Consider the following 21,443-nt stretch of genomic DNA (forward strand, 5'->3'; position numbering starts at 1 on the left):
CATATTTTGTATTATTTGTCTTCTGTCATGTATAGGAAGTATCTGTAGTCATATCAGCTGATCTTTTTAAGAAGTAACTTTTGCAGTTTTTTGATATCTCATTAAATATAATAATGGATGAATGGTTCAGAGGAAAATTAATAGCAGTAGGTTGAAAAGGACAGCCCCTGTGGAGACCCGCCAAAATCTGAGGAGAATTTGTGCAAGCAGTAACACAACTGTAAATACACTTTGGTTTAGGGATAGATGTGTGAATTATACAAGAATCCTGTTGTCATAATTATGTTACTGGGCTCTGCTGGAGTCAGGAGGAGAACTGGCCTGAGACTATATCTACATGTCCACAAGGAGACAGGATGATTTGTGTCTCTCAGGTAATCCTGGGGACATGGATATTAGAAGAATGAATTTTGAAAGGCTTTTTCGGTAGGTCTTTTAGTGTAAATTTTCCTCCTTCATTGGTAGCTTGTCTGTCATAAACTACTTTTAAAAATATTTATTTAGTTATTTAATCAAGAAGGTAATTTATGGTGCCCTTTTACAGCTGCTTTTACTGAGTAGGAACTGCAGACACTTTTCCATTCAAATATGCATTCCAATGCTGTATATGCAGTTACTAGCTCTTCTTAATTAGGCATAAACTGGGTAGTTTTCTTTATGTAACTATTTTTTAGGACTGCAAAGTTTTCTGTAAAGAATGTATTGAGAATAATAACATTTGAAATTCTTCTATCCAACATTTGAAAGCACCAGATTATCAAGTGAAATTCTGCTGTTCAGCTATATATTTGGCACAGATTCAAGCAGCTTTACAGGAGGGTTTTTAGCTGGGTTTGTATACACCATGTCTACCAACTGATGAGCTGTGGATCTACCCAGAGATTCTTCATTACAGAGAAGGTGATTAATATTTCTTTTCCCCCTGTACATCTGAATGGTGCTTGGAAATGCCATGCAGCTGTCACATCTTGTAGGAAGAAGGGTTAGAGCAGGAAGCTGCTGTCTGAGAGGCTGCAGGGTACAGTGCCTGGAGCCATTGCAGCAGCACTGTGTGTGATGGAGAGAGTTATGAACTGGCCTTGCTGCAGACTTGTGTGACTTGAAGCCTTCCTTGCTTAAGGATGCCTACAGAGCTAAGTCATTACCAGTGGGAAAGAACATTACCAGCTGTAAAATGAGAGAATTTACAGCTGTCTTTTAAAATATGTTGGTGGGTGATTTCAGTATAGTTTGAGATAGTCCATAATCATATCACATTTCCTTATTGTTCTGAAGTGAGAGAGCAAAATGGCACATGAAATTAGTTTCTACATAGAACAACCAGAGTAGTTTGTTTAGAACTGTTTGTACCATACATTGACAGCAAAATGTACAGCAAAGCATGAGAGATAGGAAGCTTCCTGCATGTCCTTGGGTTCGTGCAAGAACTGGAACCAGAACAACTCCTGATAAGATTATTTCAAAAAGCATTCCAAGATTATCAGAAGGGTTGCACTGTATCATAAAAGAAAAAAAACACCCAGGTAAAATACAGCATGCAGAAGCAGTTTTCCAGCTCCTCCCATTGCTGCATGCAAGTGACACAGTTATAGTTAACTTTGGATTATCAATCACTGTGAAACAGAATGGGAAGGTTGTACATTTGAACAGCTTTTTCACTGCTTTTGCATTCAATGATGCGTCTCTCAGAACCAATACTGGACATGGAAATGGCAAACTACAGTGAAGTTTTAGATCCAACGTATACAGCACTGGAGTTTGAAACTATGCAGATTCTGTATAATGGCAATGGTGAGTTCTGCCCTTTGAGGCAAATTCAAGCCAGTTAACAGAAAAAGTGTAGTAATGCTATAAGGTGTTAGTTAAATGTTTTATTAATGGAGCATTTGGGGGTTATTTTCAAACTACAAATCTGCTCTCTTACACTTCATCGCTGACTCTGAGTTAGTAACATTATAATTCTTTAAGGAAAATATAAGAGAAGTTATATATAATAAAGTAGCTGTACTGTCACCAGTCAGTTAATCAAAGGAAAAAAAATGGTCTATTCAGCAGTTGTTTTATTTACTGTAAGACGAATGAATAACTGGTATTGACAGTTTGGACATGGAAGTATATTTTGTATATAACTTTCAGAAGGAAAGGAAAAAATTATCTAGAGGTTTGTGAAAAAAATTAGCTACTGTTTCTTGATGCCTAGTTTCTAATTGTTATACTAATATTTTTTTTTAATTTAAGTATTAATCTAGCCTTTCTAGCTAAGTGTATATATGCACAAGAGGGATTTAAAAATAATCACATCAGCTTTTTAGAGGGTAATGTTTAGTTGAGAAAAAGTATTTGCGTTTGGCTAATGTAACACCTTAGGAAGATTTTTTAATATGCAATTTTTGAGAATTTTTCTCAATAATTTATGCTTGAAATAGAAAGCATACCATTTTATTCTGCCATCTAGTACTGATAAAAAATACTGTGAATAAAAGTATCAAGCAAGTTAAACTACTCAAAAATGGCCTTTCAAATCTTTTAATACACTAAAAATGTTGGTTTATTGTGTCTTAAAGTATAATTCATAGTTCTGTAGTAGTATGTATTTTTAAAAGGCAGAACTGATATGTAGTGATTTGCAGGAAAAATATTTAGCACCTGCCATATAGAACCTAATTAACTTTTTATTGTTGGGCTTTAAGTTTTATCTGAATTTCTGATGTTAAATTACAGCAAGCTTAGTAAACAGAAGGTTAGATTTGGTTATCGATTTAGGAAGAAAAAACAGAACTTTATGCACTAACTAAATTTGTAGCTGTCAACAATGATTATATAACTTTAGATGATTTCTCTGCTTTTTGTTCTAATATGGGTATTTCATTGGTCATATGTTTTTTGCTGAATAGCACCCTTTTGGACCTGTTAATGTTAAATAAAATGAGAAGGCAGATTAGGGAGGTTGTGCTTGGTTGCATTATGTGTTGGTGATAGAGCTGGTTAAATTATCACTGTAAGTGATTAGCTTGATAATTATCAGGTGCAGCCTTTTTATGTTTAGAGTTTGTTTTGAGTTTAGCCAAAGTATTTTCTTATAGCATTTATAAAAACATTGTATTGTTGCAGTGCTAGTTTGGAACTGAAAGCTGCCCCTTATGAACTTTCCTCTATATCTTTTCTAGCTGTTTAAATTAATTAAGAACATTTAGAGAAGTTTAACAAGCCACATTCAGGCAAATTACACAATTCTGCTGAAATCAAAGAATTTTTCAATATCAGGTCAGTTTTCTAGACATTTTGATTCAGAATAATACCAAAGAAAATATGTATACCCTTTTATATATATATGCGCACAACTTATATTGCTGTGAAATATTTCATCATAACATTTAAATATCATGTTTTCAATTACTCTGCTATATGATACAAAGCTACAAAACTCCAAAAGAAAGGTCTTACATTTTTCTAAAGCAATTCTGTAACCTAGTTTAAAAATATTTTAAAATTTTCCAGTCATGACAATCCTAATTTTAAAATAAGTTCTTTATAGAACTGAATTCTTACCTCTAAGATTTATTTTTTTAATTTTTAATGTAATTCCTATCAATTACAACTCAGTAAAACAAAACAAAACAGAAAGGCTGCTTCTCTCTCTATCTAGAGAACTCTTTTAACCTTTGTGGGACACAATCAAAATTTTATAATGTATCTGTGTTATACATTTTGGTTGGATCTATACAATATGAGTAATGTTAATCAATATTAACAGTTTTACTGTTCATCCTGTATACTGTTCATGAACTCATGTATTTGACTTTTGAATTCATTTTTGCATATCTGATTAATGTGGCACTCTTTCCTCTCCTGGACAAAACAGCTACAAATGCTTAGGGTATATTTTCCTTCCATTTAAATCAGAACCAAAACAGAAAAAGCTATTTTGCAGTTGTTTCTTTGAACACATCTGTTAACATTGTGACTCAAAGAATAAATATATCTGGTTTGATTTCAGGTGAATTTATTCAGTAGTGTTTACCATATTCAGTGACTAACTGTTAATCACATAGCTAATATTCTGTGCAAGGAAAGATTGCACCAGTGCTTCTGTCAAAAAAGTCTTCAAGGAAATAACAGACATGTTAACAGTATGCTCTTAGCATGTACTTTTGTTGTTTGTTTTTTTTTTTTTTTAAGTTGTACAAGATCCTTCTTTTTTTATTTCTTTTTTTTTAATGTCACAAATCTTTGTAAGAGTTGCCAGCTATTGCCAGCTTGTATGAGAACTGATACATGAGATCTTTGTCAATTAAGACTGCTTTGTGCCAAAGTTCCTCTTCATGTTAGTAGGAACATTTATAATTATAAATGCAGAAGTGCAGTTTTAATTTTTAACCCTTCAGCTGAAAAGAGTTTAGAACACAATTATTTGTTGTTATGAACTTCATAAATTCTTTTAACATCTCTATCATTTTGAAAGTGTTCATGTCAGTAAGAACCAGATGTAATCAGGTGTGTCATGCTATATAAATTTTAAGTGGCAATTAAAAGAGAAAAGGCTAGAAAAAGCCTCTGTTTAGGTACAATTTGCTCATGGGGTGGATTTTGGAAGTCTTATCCATAAGTGTGCATGTTCTTGTTTCTTGTCAGACAGTTCAGGAGAAGCTGTCAACATGAATGCTGCTGACAACGGGGTCAGCAGTCTCTGTGCAATATGTGGAGACCGAGCGACCGGAAAACATTATGGTGCTTCCAGCTGTGATGGATGCAAGGGATTTTTTAGACGTAGCATAAGGAAAAACCACGTCTATTCATGCAGGTATTTCAAAAGTTCTAGAGGCACTAAATTAATGAATTTAAGCAAAAATTATATTCATACCTTATCAGAATTTTTCAGTTATGTCAGGGGATTTTCAGCTTTTTCTTAAGGAGTGCTACTTGATATTACACATTCCAGAAACTATGTTCCAGGTGCGTGATGATATTGTTGATATCATTACATCACTGAGAAGCTGTTTCACTCTTTTATTTATGATTATAAGTCATCTCCTGAAAAAAAAAAAAGGGAAAAATGCTCATATTTTCATTTCAGTGTGAAAACTGTAATACTTAACTGTTTCCTAAAATTCTTTCCTTATGAAGGTAGTTTCTGAACAGAAAGTCTAAGATTTATGGGTCTTTTTTTAAGGATTGTACAAACACATCTGCACATATTCCCACTTGGTGCGACACACAGGTCTTTTGAGCAGCCATTTCCCCCTGTCTGTCTGAATGGCAATCTGTTAATTTCCAAATGGTGCCCCAAATACCACACTGCATCATGTTTGATGAAATTATCTGTGTAGGCTCAGGGCTATAAAATGTCCATTTTGAGTCATGAGCAGAGTATATGGAAAACTCAATGAGTTTGAACAAATCACTGAAGGGGTATATTGGGTTTTCATGCCAAGATTTTGGTAGCGATATGGCTACAAAAGTGGATTCTTGTGAGAAGCTGTCAGAAGTGTCCCCTGTGTCTGGTGAAGCCAATGCCAGCCAGCTCCAAGATGGCCAAAGCTGAACCTATCAGCAATGGTGGTAGTACCTCTGGGGATAATGTATTCAAAAAGAAAAAATAATTATTATGCAGAAAAAAATTGTAGCCAGAGAAGAGTAGTGACAACGCGAGAGAGGAACAGCTCTGCAGACACCAAGGTCAGTGGAGAAGGATGGGGAGGTTGTGCTTTAAGTGCTGGAGTAAAGATTCTCCTGCAGGCCATGGTACAGACCATGATGAGGCAAGTGTCCCTGTGAAAACCATGGAAATTCACAGAGGAGCAGATATCCACCTGTAGCACATGGAGGACCTGCTGTTGGAGAAGGTGAATACCTAAAAGAAGGATGTGACCCCATGGGAAGACTGTGCAGCAGCAGGCTCCTGGCCGGACCTGTGGCCCCACTGAAGGAGGACCTCACACTGGAGAAGGTTTTCTGGCAGGACTGTTGACCCTGCAAGGGACCCTTCTGGAGCAGCCCAATCCTAAAGGACTGTATGCTATGGAAAGCACCCATGCTGGAGCAGCTCATGAAGAACTAAGCCCATGGGAAGGACTAACATTGGAGAAGTTTGTGGACAACTGTCTCTGTTGGGAGGGACCTGACAATGGAGCAGGTGAAGACTGAGAGGAGTCCTCCCTTGAGCAGGAAGCAGTAGCAGAGACAACATGTGGTGAACTGACTGTAGCCCCCAATCTCTGTCCGTCTGTGCTATTGCATGGGGTGACGATAAAACCTTTATAAGAATGCCATGTTACTGGAGATGTTGTTTCCTACACTCTTCTTTGGTTGCGTAATATAAGGAAACCTCTCCCTTACAAACATCATCCAGTGATATAGCGTAGACATACCCCTAAAGTGGTGTGTTAAGAGCTGACATAAGTGATTTCAGGAAGAGCTCTGCTTTTGCAGAGTCTGTTTACCTAACAAACACATGCAAAGAAAAAAAGGCAGACCTAGACAGAGAGAGGGGCAAATGGCTCATATGCATTCCCTTTAAGCACACCTGTAGATGTGCATAATAGCCTGGGTAAGCTGCCTTGCAGTGTCGTGCTCCATGTATTTCCTCAAGTCTTTATTTCATTGTGTTGGTTCCTCTCATTTCATGTTTAGGTTGCCACCTGTAGTGATAAAACATGCAGCTTCTTCATTGTTATCTCCCAGAAGGAGTAAACACTGCCAGACAAGGGTAATGGTTTTGCAGCTAAGGGGCTCCTCCATGCCAGCAACATATGACTTTTTTTTTGATTGTCCTTTCCTTTTCTATTTGCAGCTTTTCTTAATTTTTTTTCTTCCAATTCCATTTGATGCAGCCAGTTACTGACATACCTCACAAATCAATTGAGGTGTAAATGATGTACATCCCTACAAAAATTTCCATACTTGCCTATTGCAATGCATACATGGGTTTATGCACACACATATATTCCTGGAAAATTATCAGGTTTGAAACACCTCTCAAAACTGATTAATAAAGAAGAATAATCAATGCAACCGAAGCAGAGGCTGGTTATAGACATTTTTCTGACAGTGGTTATAGACATTATTCTGACAGGACAAAGTAGTTGGTTTTCTTCTTTGTAATCAGGGTGCTACTTTATTAATGCTGTAAACATTTACCTTTTCTTGTCTCTGATAGATTCAACCGACAGTGTATTGTTGACAAGGACAAAAGGAATCAATGCAGATACTGTCGCTTAAAAAAGTGTTTTCGAGCAGGAATGAAAAAGGAAGGTAATGGAGTCATTTATTATTTGATATACAAAGATAAAAAAATCTGAATTAGCTTTGAAATATAATGAAAATTCTAAAAAACTCCAGCAGAACAAACCAATGAAAAGTCTGCTACAATACCTTCATAATGGCAAAGTGCTTTTATATTTAGGTGAAATATATGTCTTCTAGCTTTCAAGTGGATAAGCAGTTCTAGAACTTGGAACATTAACAAGTCCGTGGATTAAAAGTGAATTTGCAACTGTTTAATTCATTAATTCTTTCACCAAAATTCATTGATTTCTACATATTGAACCATTTGCTGGAATATTCAAACCATGAGATTTTACTTAAAATGTTTACCAAATCTGAGTAATAAAATCTCTATCTGGCTTTTTTTTTTTTTCCCCTGCCCTAAGTAATGACAGGGCCAATTTACTGTTTCTTCCCTTAAATTTAAACATATGAAGCATTTAAGCCAGACAAAGGACTGTGAAGTTGAGTGAAAAAGTAGTGGGAAGAGTAGTGGCAGCTGTCAGTGGAGAGTCCACATTAATTAATAAAAAAATCTAATTTCCCTTGGGCTTAATATAGGAAAATTGTTACTTAGCATCTCACTGACAGATATGAGAAGCATGTGTCACATTGATTCTTCAGTCAAAGTGGAAGGACCAGATCACCACAGGAGCAGAGCAACAGGGAAAGAGCAGCAGTGCAAATATTAGAGGGTTTATTTTTTTGTTTGAGCTGTTGTTTCAAAGGCAATAATGATGTAGAGGCAAAAGATGTCCTTATCTGTTTCAAATACACACTCAAAAGTGGTTTGTCACAAACTTTGCTACCTTTTTTGTTTGGAGCATGGTGCATGTGCTTGCAGGCCAGTCTGAAATTTGAATGCTTAGTTCTCTTGTAATGTGGCTATCATTCTTTTTGTCTGTACAAAGAAAGCTTTTTCTTTATGCTCTTAAGTGTCTGTCCTGTAGCAGTACTTTTCTAGTGATCAAGTTATTGGTATGAGATAAAATGGATTTTTCTCCTTGAAAGCTGTATGGGGATATTCTAAATAGCGTTACATGGTGTATGAAATAGGTTTGCCTACTGTTGTGCATCTCTTTTAAGAGACTTTGGCCTTTTGGAATTTGAGCCATTAAGTCAGTAACATATTGTATATATGTTATGAATCTGATGTGAAGAAAGAGAAAGATCTGTGAATATGCAGCAGCCCTAGATGTTTTGCAAATTGAAGAACTTTACAGACTTTCAAAACCTGGCATTAAAGAATAGTTTATCTCAGAAGAAACATCTAGAGTTCATCTAGTTCAGCTCCCACTTAAACCAAGGCTGACATCTAGGTTCAGTCAGGTTGCTTGGGACCCTGTCCAGACAGATTTACACAGTCTGTGAGAGGGGAGATTGAAAAACCTCTTGCTCTACAAGCTCTTCCAGTATTTGACCACCCTCATTGGGAAGGGTTTTTTCCTTCTAACTAGTTAGAATATCTCTTACTGCAGTTAGAGTAGCGTCCATTGGTTCTTGTCTTTTCATTATGCATCTGAGAAGAATCTGTCTCCATTTTCTATATGCTACAGAAATGAAGACCCTCACATCCATGTTGCTCCTCTTTTTTCCACATAAGCAAAAATGCCTGTCTCTACTTCACCTTGTGCATCTTGTGGATTACATCTCCATAGCCCTCTGCTGGACATTACCTACTTTTCCAGCATCTTTCATGTGCTGAGGAGCCCAAAACAGAGAAATGCTCAAGATGCTAATGCAGCCTAGCATGGCACAAAATTTTTAACCCACTTAACGCTACTCTGCCCTACTCTGATCCCACTGAGTCTAAGACTTTCAACATAGCTTTTGTTTGTTATAACCTCTCTACATGATCAGGGCATGTCTCATAGTATAAGTAAGTATAGCATAGAGTTTATGATAGTTTCTCACACTTTTAGAAAATCTCTTTCTTTGCTTTGGGACAAAGAAAAAAGAGGCTTCAGTTATTAAAAGGATTACAAGTCCTCTTTGAGCAAATGTTCCACCCTCCTCATGAAGTCTCTGTTTAAGGCAATTTTAGTCTGAATTGACAATAAAGCTTTAGCCACATAGACTAGTCTAGTAATCCAAAATTATGTGTATGTAGAAGAAAATTAAAGCATCCACTATGGTTTTAAGTGTGCTCCACCAGCGATTTTCACTAGTGGTGTATTTTCAGAATACCTTACTGTTTTTGCAAAACTAATCAGTGCTGAACTTATTTTAATTACCTATGTTTGTTTCAGCATTGAATGTTTGTTTCAGCATTCTTTTACAAAAGGTTATATTTTCTCTTTCCTGTCTACAACATACTGTGTGTTTATCACCACACAAGATTTCTTCCTGTGACCTTAATAAAAGGTCCATCAGTGAATGTCCCTGCAAAAAAGTTAGCACACCTCTTGAATAAACTGTGCATTGTTCAGATAAACTCTGAACCTACTCAATGCACAGAGGGGGTTTTTTATGTTTTTTTTCAAATTGAAACTTGTTCTACTACCCCTAAATTCTGTAATGCAGATCTACAAACAATATAGCAAATGTATCTTTGGGAATAAAGCTGCTGCTCTTAAAAGACAATGAAGTTGCTCATGCAATAGAAAGGTTTCCATTGGCACAATTTTCCCCCCCTTTTTTCTTTTCCTTGGCCTAATCTTTCACTACAGATCTCGGTTTTAGAAGGATCTGACTGTTAGTTTTTATTTTTTTCTTCTTCCTTTGGTTTAAAAGTATACTTTCTTGCTTCATAAGCTTTGCATGTGCTGATTACAGATTTCTTATCCAAAGCTCTTTCATATGCCTGTTTTTGGACCCCATGAGACAAAACTTAATGAATTTACTGTCCTAAAACTTTCTTCGTGTGCTGGTTTTTGGGTTGATTTTTTATCCCCATGAAACTTAGTTAATGTTCCATAAACTGGCTAGGAATGCAGTGTCACTGAGGAGGAACCTGAGATTTAACTTTCAAAATTATCTTACTAGTGCATTAAATTCATGATTCATTCCTGTTTCATTGTTTCCTACAGCAGAACATGAGTAAGGCTTTCATACTTCCTCTGAGAGATATTTTTTCAGTGGTGATGCTATACCACTTGACCTGTTTGGTAGTCTGGAAATGTCCATTTCTGCTGTTATCATAAAGCCTGACTTATTAAATTGGTTGAAATTGAGACCATGTGTTCAAGTTCAAAGGAAGAAAGAGGTTTGACTGTAATTAAGCTAGTGACAGCAGTGCAGATGATTCAGTGTTTATCTGCAATTAGTTATACATGCTTTTTACAGGCAAGTAGTGTTCCAATAGAGATTATAAACATGTATATCATCCTTCCTCATCACTCAGAGCTAAACACAGATCATCTTCTTTGAATGGCATACCTTTCAGTTCTTACAGTTATCTTCTGGAATCTAGTAAAGTTCTGAAATTATTCTTTGTGTCAGTGTTTACAAGTCAATAAATGAGATGATTATTCTTTTCCAGCTGTACAAAATGAACGGGACAGGATAAGTACAAGAAGAAACACTTTTGATGGCTGCAACAGTCCCTCTATTAGCACACTGTCACAAGCCGAGACACTCTCCCGCCAGGTACTGAGATCTATCACAAAATTATTTAGTGACATTAAGACCACTTTTACTAAAATTAAATACTTCTCAATTTCTTATTGTATCGAAGATAATTATTGAGATTACTTTTTTCCTACTTCCAAAATGCACTCAGCTTCCTCTTCTCAATGGAAGAAGTGGTAATAGAATACATTCTTGAAGCATAGTCAATAAAAAAATTTTACTTTCTCTAGAACAATATGTCTTAGGCACCTTTCTTAATAAAGGTTTATGGTTCTTACTGCTTTTAAATCAACTGCTGTCTTAGGCAGCTGGTGGCATCTATCTATCTTTGAAGCAGGCTTTCCCATGAAACATAGGGAAAAATTTGTCCAAAGCCATTACATTCAAAGGGGTGTGGACACTCATTTCCTTACATTCTTTTGAAATCCCATTTTTAATATCCTTAGACATTACAAGTAAGGAAAACAGAAGTGTTCCAACTGCAGTCTATTCACATCTCGCTTTTAAATTTCTTTGTCTCATCTGAACTTCATTTTCTCTTTTTCTTTTTTTTTTTTCCTATTGAATCAATTGCTGAATGGAACAGTCTCCAGTCCTTTTCTGCACCTCAGATAAATCATGATCATTGATTCTGCATTCTTGCACCTCTTACTAACTTGCTTAGAATTTAACTGCCACCTTTATGATTTCATACTGACTGATTTATACATCCCCAAATGTTTTGTAATCTCGTTCTTTATCAGCATCTCTCTTAGGCTGGAACTGCCTGTAAAGAATTGATGCAGGAATTACTGGGTTATAGTCTTTGTCACGTATTGCATGTCCGGGCAGACTAGATGAACATAATGTACCTTCCTACCTTTCCTACCTATACACTATGAAAAATATAGCTATATTTATCTCCTTTGTAATTTTTTGAACCTGCTTATTGTGCTTTTTTTTAATACTCCTTAATCATTTCCAACTGGTATATGCAGTTCAGAAATAAGAACTGTCTTGAACAGAATCACATCCTCAGCTGTTTATAAGACAAAAGTTTTTTTCAAATAGTAGGTTCTTGGCCTAAAACATCTCCTTGTGTATACACAAATTTATTGTACTTACTATTTGATATGTTTTAGTAGAACAGAATTGCTTCCATGATGTCAAGCATATATGAAGATACAATCTTGGCCTCAAAGTCCAAGAGACTCCATTAGCATGATGGAAAAGCAAAGAAGTCTTAAAAGTACTTCTCCCTCAATTGAATAGGTCTGTAAGATGAGTTCAGTCCTGAGAAGAGACTTAGAGGAGGTGGTAGAGTCCCAAATGATTATCCAAGTACTTCAGCTGTGAAATGAGGAAGAGGGTTGCATTCATCTTTTTTGAAATGTTCATATGAAATAAGGAAAAATAGATATTTTCATCCCTTTTGAAGTGTTCATAATAAATAGGGAAAATTAGTAATTTTGTTCCTTAAGATCCCTTACAGGGGGGAATTGTCTAAGTACAATTTTTCTCATACAGACCTGGGAGATATGAATAAATATGAAAAGGGCATGCCGGACTCTCATATGAGTAAAGGCATCTGTCCCCGAAGGTTTTCAGAGCAACAGGGATACAGTGTTACATTTTCATGTTCATCAACTCATTAATGGGTACAAGTTACACTGGGAAAGATTTCACCTCAATATAAGAAAGAAATTTTTTACAGTGAGAACAAGCAATTACTGGAGCAACCTTTCCAGGGATGGATGTGGTGAAGTGCTCATCACTGAAGATTTTCAAGATGCAATTGGACAGGGTGTTAGATAATCTCTAGGATTCCTTTCCCATAAAAGTTTGGATTAGATGATCTTTCAAGGTCCCTCCTAACATGTGCTAATCTGTGATTCTATCAAGTCAGTGAGTCCTGTGTTGTACCCCATATATGAGAGGCAGGTTAAAGCAATAGAGAAGTAGAAATTGAAAAGTTCATAGCTTCACATCCTTGTCAAGATATGCAATCCTAGGTGTTCATAATGAACTCCATGGGAGTCATCCCACGAACCCCCAGCAGAAGTTCACCAAGTAATTTCAGCATGGAGACTGTAGTTTGTAATGTAAGACGTAAATTGTAAAAATGCACAGCTTTGATTAAATATATTAAGGGAAGGAGAATGTATTAACTTCATAGGTCAGTATGTCTAACAGTTAAACAATCTACCTCTTCTTTACCGTCTTGTAGTATCTTCTAGCTGCTGCATGGTTAGTATCATTTTCAGGTAGTTCAGAGTGTGACCTACTATCAGAAATCTCTTCTTTGTACCTTTGAATCATGATCAAGACCCTTTTTACTCTTCTGGGAAAAAAAAAAAAAAAAAGGAAATGTATTGAATTTCTTTATTGTCTTTCTGTACTGAAGTTTTTCTAGACTGAATCGCTCTGGTAGCTCTCACCTGAATGAATATCAGTATTTTCAACATCCTTTTTGTAGAGGAGATGCCAGAAATGGATTCATGATTATAGCATGGATTTCACACATTCTCTGTCTACAAAGAGGCAATACCTCTAACCATTTTCCTACGTGATAGCCTTTGAATTATGTGTCTGAGGAATTTTTCACCTGCCTAGCTGCTGTATTTCCCTGAGAGCTAATGTTCAGCTGGTTAACTGACATAAATATCTAAGCTGTTTTCACTGTTTTACACTACTGAATTATGTAGGAAGCACAGAGCTTTAGTTCTGAAGTACAACTCCTTTTGACTACTCAAGGATAAGAGATTTCACTATAGATCCCACTGTGGGGTTTAACATGGGTATATGAATGAAGGGAACTGGCAGGAGTCAAAACTAAATACTTTCCACCATCCTGAAAAATAGGAATGTGGTAGTGGAAGACCAAACAATTAATTTCTTTTCCTGAGAAAGATAATCATGCTACATAATTTCCCAAATATGCTTTTGGTAATAAAACATAAAGGCAAAGTCAGTTTCTTAGGCCTTGTACAGTCATCTTTTTGTTTCCCATTTTTCTTTTTCTTCTTTTTCTTCTTTTTCTTCTTTTTCTTCTTTTTCTTCTTTTTCTTCTTTTTCTTCTTTTTTCTTTTTCTTTTTCTTTTTCTTTTTCTTTTTCTTTTTCTTTTTTCTTTTTCTTTTTTTTCTTTTTATTTTTTTCTTTTTTTCTGTTTCTTTTTTTTTTCTCTTCTTCTTCTTTTTCTTCTTCTTCTCTCTTTTTCCTTTTGTTTCCTTTTTTCTTTTTTTTTTTTTTTTTTTTGCCTTTTCTGCTTCCTTTTTCTTTTTGTTTCCGTAGTACCATAAAGTGGCCTTACCTTCTCAGGTTTGCCTTTATTTTAAGCTGGCTTTCCTGCCTGGCTCAAAAGAAAGCCTGGTTTTGTTCCTTTCCTTGAAAAGCCATTAAGAATTTCAGGAATTGGCTCAGTAGAAGTGCCCCAGCTTTAGGCCCAGAAAGATATTGCTCTCTTGCCATTTCACAGAACACTGTTCCCTGCAGGTGGTCTAATGCACACTCATATCCTTTACATTTCCTCTGAAACATCTCAGGCCTCTGCCTATACCACTGCTTCATCATTACAAACCATTCTCCTCCAGGCACTAAAACCCCCCTGTTTTACCTTCTACAGTTAATGATACTTATCTTTCTACTAGAAGAGCATGCTACCCCTTTATCATTCTCTTTCTCTTATTATCTCTGTCCCTTAATATTACTACATGCCACTATGAGCTCTTATTTTTTTCTGAAATGAAGTAAATGTCAACCATTTTAAAGAAAAAAAACCTCAAAACACCTCCCTTCTACAAATGAAAAGAGCTCTAGTATTTTTAAAAATAATATTTTGGAATGAGAAGATATTGTATCATGATATGATTAATTAAAGCTTTAGCATATTGCAATGCATACTGGTAATAATGAGAAAGAAAAGTTTATCATTTACGTACAGGGTAATGGTCCATATGGTCAAGGAATTTCTCAAGAGTACCTGTGATTACTGCTGTGATTTTTTTTCTTAAATATGCTACTAACCAGTGAAAATAAAAGTATATGAAATTAAACATCGTTCATTTTTTTCTCTCATTATGGCTAGATCTCAATCTCCAGTCCTGGTGCTAGCACTGATATAAATGTTAAGAAAATTGCTGGTGTTAGTGATGTCTGTGAATCTATGAAGCAACAACTTTTGGTCCTGGTGGAATGGGCTAAATATATTCCAGGCTTCTGTGAATTACCACTCGATGACCAGGTATAAGAGGAGAACAAAGAGAAAACTCTAATTACTGCTCTGTTATTTCTGTGATATTTAAATGTCAGGATGAAGCACTCATTCTTTTTTGTCTGAACAAATAGAGCTGAATACTAGACCTAGCCTCTTAATTTATTTTATTTAAGTGTGAAGTAACACCACTATAACAGAAAAGACATGAACAAAAAGAAACAGCAAGGAAGCATGGCTTTAAGTGTTTTGTTCTTTCTGTAGTGTTTTGGAAGCAGAACTTTTTCTGACCTTAAAAAGTATTTCTTTCATGTTCACCTTTCATTATAATATGGTATAAGACAGCATGTTACTTAATTTGAAGCAAGTCTTCTCTATTTGCAAAAACCAAAAGCGATTAGAATCTCAAACAAATTCCAAACATATTGGTATCAGTCCATAGCAAATAATCTTTCATGCAATACAATGTACTAAAATTATATTGTATATAATAAATGTAAGGAAAAAAAGCACCAAATCTTGAAAATTCATAAGAGTTATTATGACAGAGGTCTGATCTAACATCACATCTGTAATATATACTAATATATCACTGGCTTTCAGAGTAGGTCGTGCTGGCAAACCCAGAACCAGAATCTCCACATTGTAGGAATCAGTTCTCTGACAAGCAGCCTCAGAAGGAGATTAATTCATTGCTTAGGATCTCTTGATTCCACACCAAAATCTGATTCATCTTGAAAATCACTCTGTGAACTGGAATTGTGGAAATACTTTTGCTTCTTAGTTTTTTAACAAAAACCTGCAAGTGTCAGGTTATCCGTGGTTTGGACTGAATCATTCCCCTTTATATTGTTCCTCAGGAATATGGATATGTTTCAGGCCACAGGAAACTCCCCAGAAAAGAAGTTAAATGATGTCTTTGCAGACTGGCAGAGCACATATGTTCACAAGCGCAACATACTCGAATAAGTTTAAACTGTTCATGTGAAAAAGAATTTCAAATGTCATTACTACACAAGGGCAACAAAAGCAAGCAAAAAAATATTGCTGCTTTTATTGTTAAGATAGCATGGAGGAAAAGAGAAGGTATCAAATATCCTTAAAATGTTCCTATCTGCATTTAAAAAAATAAAATATCAGATTAGAATGATAGGCTGAAAACACCCCTGCTGTGCTTGAAGAGTACATGTCGGGAAATACTCTGAAACCTTAAGTACATTAGAAAAATAGGGATGAGGATGTTGAGAGATAAAACAAATGCAACCTTTTCATTTGTGAGAGCTAGTTTCTAAGGGGCATTGTGCATTCAGTTATGAAATAAGCCATCTGGTTTTGAAAAAACAATTCCTGATCTGGGAGTAGCCTGATTTACAAACCACAGAGCAAAGCAGCTAAGGTAACTCTACTGAGAACCTGAAGTCCTAACACATAAGTATTACCCAGGTGCTGTGTACCTTTATATCTCTCTTAAAATGACTGGCTTGGATTAGAATTACTTGTCAAGAGATGAGTTCTTTGAGGAAATAAAGGCCATTGCTGAAATTTCAAGCAGACATTAAAACTAGAGGAAAGTAAATAGGTGACTAAGAGTAAACTAATAAAAGAAGTTCCTTCCTAGTGCAAATTGGGATTCCTCTTTGTGGACAATAGTGGCTCTGTTAGCATATCTGGCTTTGTTGGGAAAAAGCTCTTTTAAGTGCTGCAGAAATTTTTGGTTCAAGAGAAAAATTAAACACTGCTAGAACCAAATTTACTGTAACAGTTCATTCCAGCCCACTGGTGTCTTTAGTGTCAATTTAAAATGCCAGAGAAACTTTGTCAAGGGAAGCAATACATATTAAGAAATAAATGCAGGTAGTATATTTATTGAGAAGCATTTTGCAGATCCTGACATTTAAAATCTAGACAGAATGCTAGATATGACAGAGGATGACAATTTAATTAGAAGGTGCTGGTTTTATGGTGTTCAGATTTTTACATTCACTTTATATTTTACATTGGAATCTTAACAGTCTTCAACATGTACCTAACACACAGTAATATGTATCCTCTTTTGCTCTTATTGAAACTTACTGCTTTATCATCTAATGAGTCTGCTGCTTTTTTTCGTGAGGTTGCCCTGCTAAGAGCACATGCTGGGGAGCACCTGTTGCTTGGAGCAGCAAAACGGTCCATGGCATATAAGGACATTTTACTTTTAGGTAAATATTGGTTTTATTTTACTTACTGATGATGGTATTATAGTACATTAGCAACGATGTAGTCACTTAAGTGGGACAACTGTTCTGGCACAATCAAAGCAATGCATTCTGTAAATGCTAAATAGCTATTAATGACATAATGTTACGTGTCTGTTCTAGCAAAAGCAGGTGGATGTTTTCATGTAGGTTAATAGAGGTAAAGGTATATTGGATAGCAGAAACCATAGTTTAAAGGAGTTCCTGGCAATCGCCTTCTTACATTATCGTCCTTTCTGCACCCTTTCCCATAAAAAAATTGGAATAAAATAACAACACCACAAAAACAGCATAAAAATCCCTTTGCTTAGGAAAGGAGTAGCCAGCCTGTTGCACATGTACTATTATCAGTCTTCATGAAACCATTTATCTGGAGCTTTCTCAGGAGTCCTTCAGATTCAGAGAAGACTCTGCTGGCTGAAATATTAGATAGCATGTTACCTGCAACTCACTTTCCCAAGACCTCTCTCACTTCTTCCTCTACAGTCCCCATATGGCTGCCACGTAAACATCATTCCTGCTGTCCCTGTTGTGTGGCAGATGGGTGCACCACGGCACAGTGCCGAGACACGCCTGCAGGAGCGTATTCTTGGTCAGCTCAGATGGCTCCTACGTTGGGTTGTATAAAGGGAACATGGCTGTCAGGGAAGAGGATGTTGTCACTGATGGAAGCATGTCTTCTAGTTCACGCAGCTGAGAGGCCCAGCAAGATGAGATGTGCACCTGTGTGGAGAGTGATGTGATGAGGCATTTGTTAGCCTTGTTTGACACAGTGCTCTGCCATTCTGAAGTGGGCAGGATTTTTGATGTGAGGCAGGGCTATATGGAATATGGACTCACACTTGTCTCTTCATTGGTGCTGTGGTACAAGGACATTTTCTACTACTTGTTCTCCTTCCTCTTTGGAAGCTTTTCATAGCTCTGAATTAGCTTGAATTTATTTTTACACATATTAAAACATTAAAAGAACAAGAAGGGCTTGGTCTGAAGGTACTTCTCTCACCAACAATCTTTTCAAGACAAAAGCTGTACAAATGTCTTTCTTAAGGTACTGATTTACCTAGATACAATTTCACTAACAAAATTAACAGAAACTAAGAAAGATAAATTTGCAATTTTATTTGCATTAGTAATAAGGTAAAAAGGAAAACAATGATAAAATAATAGTAAGAAAATTATATATCATGAGCATCAGCAGATACGCCAAAAGAAGAAACAATTTGAGGCTTCAAGGCTTATTTTTTGATACTTGGAGGCAGATATCTGTTTTATGAGTCATTTTGACGTGGATCTCTTGTGATATAATAATCAGTTTTTCTTTCAAAAACTGCATGGTGACTTCTGAAAGCTCCATGATATTCCTAGTATACTCCAGATGGTGAATTAAGATACCATAGTGGAGACCTCCAAAAGGGATATTTAAAAAAAAAAAAACAAAAAAACAAACCCCAAAAAACTCTAGGTAAAATTATTTCCTAACTGAAAATTTTACAATGCTACTAAATTTTATTAGGAACAACAGAAACATCCTTTAGAAAAATAAGCATTTCCAGTGTCTCCTCTTGCCTATTGTCAAATCCTTGTCATTCAGCTTGGGATATATTATTTTAATCAGGGAAGAAGACATTTTAAGATCAATACATTGGTATATTTATCTGTTATTTAAACATAGAGGTCTACTTGCTTCACACTTGTGCCTTCAAATACCAGCCTTGGTCCTGTGGACTAATCAGTAACTACATGTTGGCATACTTACATGTGCAAAGTATTTACTGGGGGACAGCTATAATCTGCCCATATATTCTGTTTGCAAAGAAAAGTTGTGTGTGATGTAAGGGAGAGTTATTACTTTAAAAAATTAACTTGATCAAGCAATATGAAATATACTTTTGAAAACTGGCTTAATCTAGTACATTACATCAAAATGTTTCTATTAATTCATATGTTGATATTCTTTCTCTCTAAGGCAACAATTACATAATTCATCGCAACAGCACTGAAATGGAGATCTGCCGAGTGGCAAATCGGATTCTGGATGAATTAGTTCGTCCCTTCCAGGAAATTCAAATAGATGACAATGAATATGCTTGCTTGAAAGCAATTGTGTTTTTTGATCCAGGTATTTTTACAAAAATATCTCTCAATTGTTTTACATGTGCTTGTATTGAAAGTAATTTTTGTTAATGTAGCATCTGTTTGTGTTATCTAGCTGAATGGAAAAGAATAAAATGAAAAAAAAAGATGCTCCTCCCAAATTATAATATGCCTTGACTTTACATTTTTGTCATTTTTTAAGATGCAAAAGGCTTGAGTAATCCATTGAAGATTAAGAATATGCGATTCCAAGTCCAAATCAGTTTAGAGGATTATATTAATGACCGTCAGTATGACTCCAGAGGAAGATTTGGAGAACTTCTTCTTCTACTGCCTACACTCCAAAGCATTACTTGGCAAATGATTGAGCAGATACAATTGGTTAAATTATTTGGAATTGTTAAAATTGACAGTTTGCTTCAGGAAATGTTACTGGGAGGTAAGCTAGCAATAATCTTTTATTATGTTGAATTTAGCATGTTGGGATGTTGAGGGAATCCTGATCTAAGCTACCACTCTGACTCACTGGCTGAGCTTTGTGTTTTGTAATTGTTAGCTAAAGCATTCTTGTCTTGGCAGTTCATCTTGTTAACTTAGTCCTACAACAACAGATTTTGTATGTACTTCTCTGTAACTACTGGGTTGTCCTACAATTCCCTAGGCAGATGAAAGAATCCTTAGAAATGTTTCATGAAACACACTGTTAATGTAGTCAAAACAGTGAAAATAAACACAGTGCTTAATATGCTTGAAGTCTGGTTAAATTGTTTAATGAATACCCAGAGGCAATTATTCAAATTGCCAATCAAAATATTTACTCTGTGGAAATGTAATTACTGAAGTATAAGTCACTGGCAACAACATGCTCGTTTGCATTGATATATGCTCATGTTATTTTTGCAGGTACTTCTAATGATGCCAGTCATCTGCATCATCCAATGCATCCTCACTTAGCCCAAGATCCCTTAACTGGCCAAACTGTCCTCATAAGTTCAATGTCTGCTCCTGTACATGCAGAACAGATATGTAAGTAATTGCAAGTTAGCCTTCTGTCATAACACTTCACTGTTTCATTTTAAAATATTGATTAGCATAGTGGCCTGTCAGTGTTCATAGAGCTATTTCATCATAATTCTTAAATTAAAATAATTGTGCATTAAAAATGTATGTATATAAATGGTCTTAAGTAATAGACTTTGACCTGAATTTAATTTAATTTTAAAAATTCAGTTCCATTCTGATATATCATTGTTTTTACATGCACAGTCTTTAATAAACTAAAAATTCTCATCATTAAAATATCCTATATCCCTGTGTGTCAAGGCACTCCTTTCCCAAGCATGCAACAGGACTCCCTTTCAGTGCAGTAGTATATATATGTAGAGTAGACCAGGCTATAAAAATATGTAATTATTTCTGTGGTTTTTTTCAGCAACTCCAGAAACTCCATTACCTTCCCCTCCACAAGGCTCTGGGCAAGAATACAAAATGTCTGCAAATCAAGCTTCAGTCATTGCACAGCAATCTATTTTGAAACAAAAATCATTGTGATATTTTTATCTCTGTCTTATCTTTCCTTCATTCCCTTCCTTCTCTTCCTTTTCATGCACTAGATAGATTGGTAGAACACTTGCACATTTAAAATCTCAGGATTGATAAAGGAAATTATTTCCTCTGCAGCCACTACTAAGTGGGTGTTCCTTAAAACACCTCATGATTTGGAAAGTAATGCTGTTCTGACTACTGCATACAACTGCAACTGTGGACGCTGCAGTCTGACAAATATGTATAGAGGTAGATATTATTTTTAGATCTTAGAAATGCACAGATTCATGTTTTATTTCCTGTTCTAGTTGTTGTCTTAATATTATTGTTTTAGGTGTGTATATAATTTTTTCATCATAATGGAACTGCTTAGTGCTTGTTTAGCTGTGAATTGTAGATATGAAAAAGTGGGTTATTCAGGCAAAAGCCAAGATTCCACTAATAGTAGAACATCAGGCTACCAAAAAAGCACATGAATTGAAAAAAAAAAAAGGAAAACATTCTTAATGGACAGAAAACCCCAACTATTTTTAAAAATCCTGAT

General features: G+C 35.6%; 1 protein-coding gene across 1 annotated transcript; it reads left to right on the top strand.

Annotated features, from left to right (window-relative positions):
• Nucleotides 1–1,673: 1,673 nt before the first annotated feature.
• Nucleotides 1,674–20,905, top strand: HNF4G (hepatocyte nuclear factor 4 gamma). The gene is made up of 10 exons (XM_053982838.1): nt 1,674–1,791; nt 4,633–4,801; nt 7,157–7,251; nt 10,745–10,851; nt 14,898–15,053; nt 17,137–17,224; nt 19,227–19,379; nt 19,557–19,793; nt 20,258–20,380; nt 20,787–20,905. The coding sequence occupies exons 1-10, from the start codon at nt 1,674–1,676 to the stop codon at nt 20,903–20,905; spliced, it is 1,365 nt and encodes a 454-aa protein (XP_053838813.1).
• The last annotated feature ends 538 nt before the right edge of the window (nt 20,906–21,443 follow it).

The sequence above is a fragment of the Vidua macroura genome, chromosome 1 (assembly GCF_024509145.1).
Source record: "Vidua macroura isolate BioBank_ID:100142 chromosome 1, ASM2450914v1, whole genome shotgun sequence".
NCBI classification, from domain to species: Eukaryota; Metazoa; Chordata; class Aves; order Passeriformes; family Viduidae; genus Vidua; species Vidua macroura.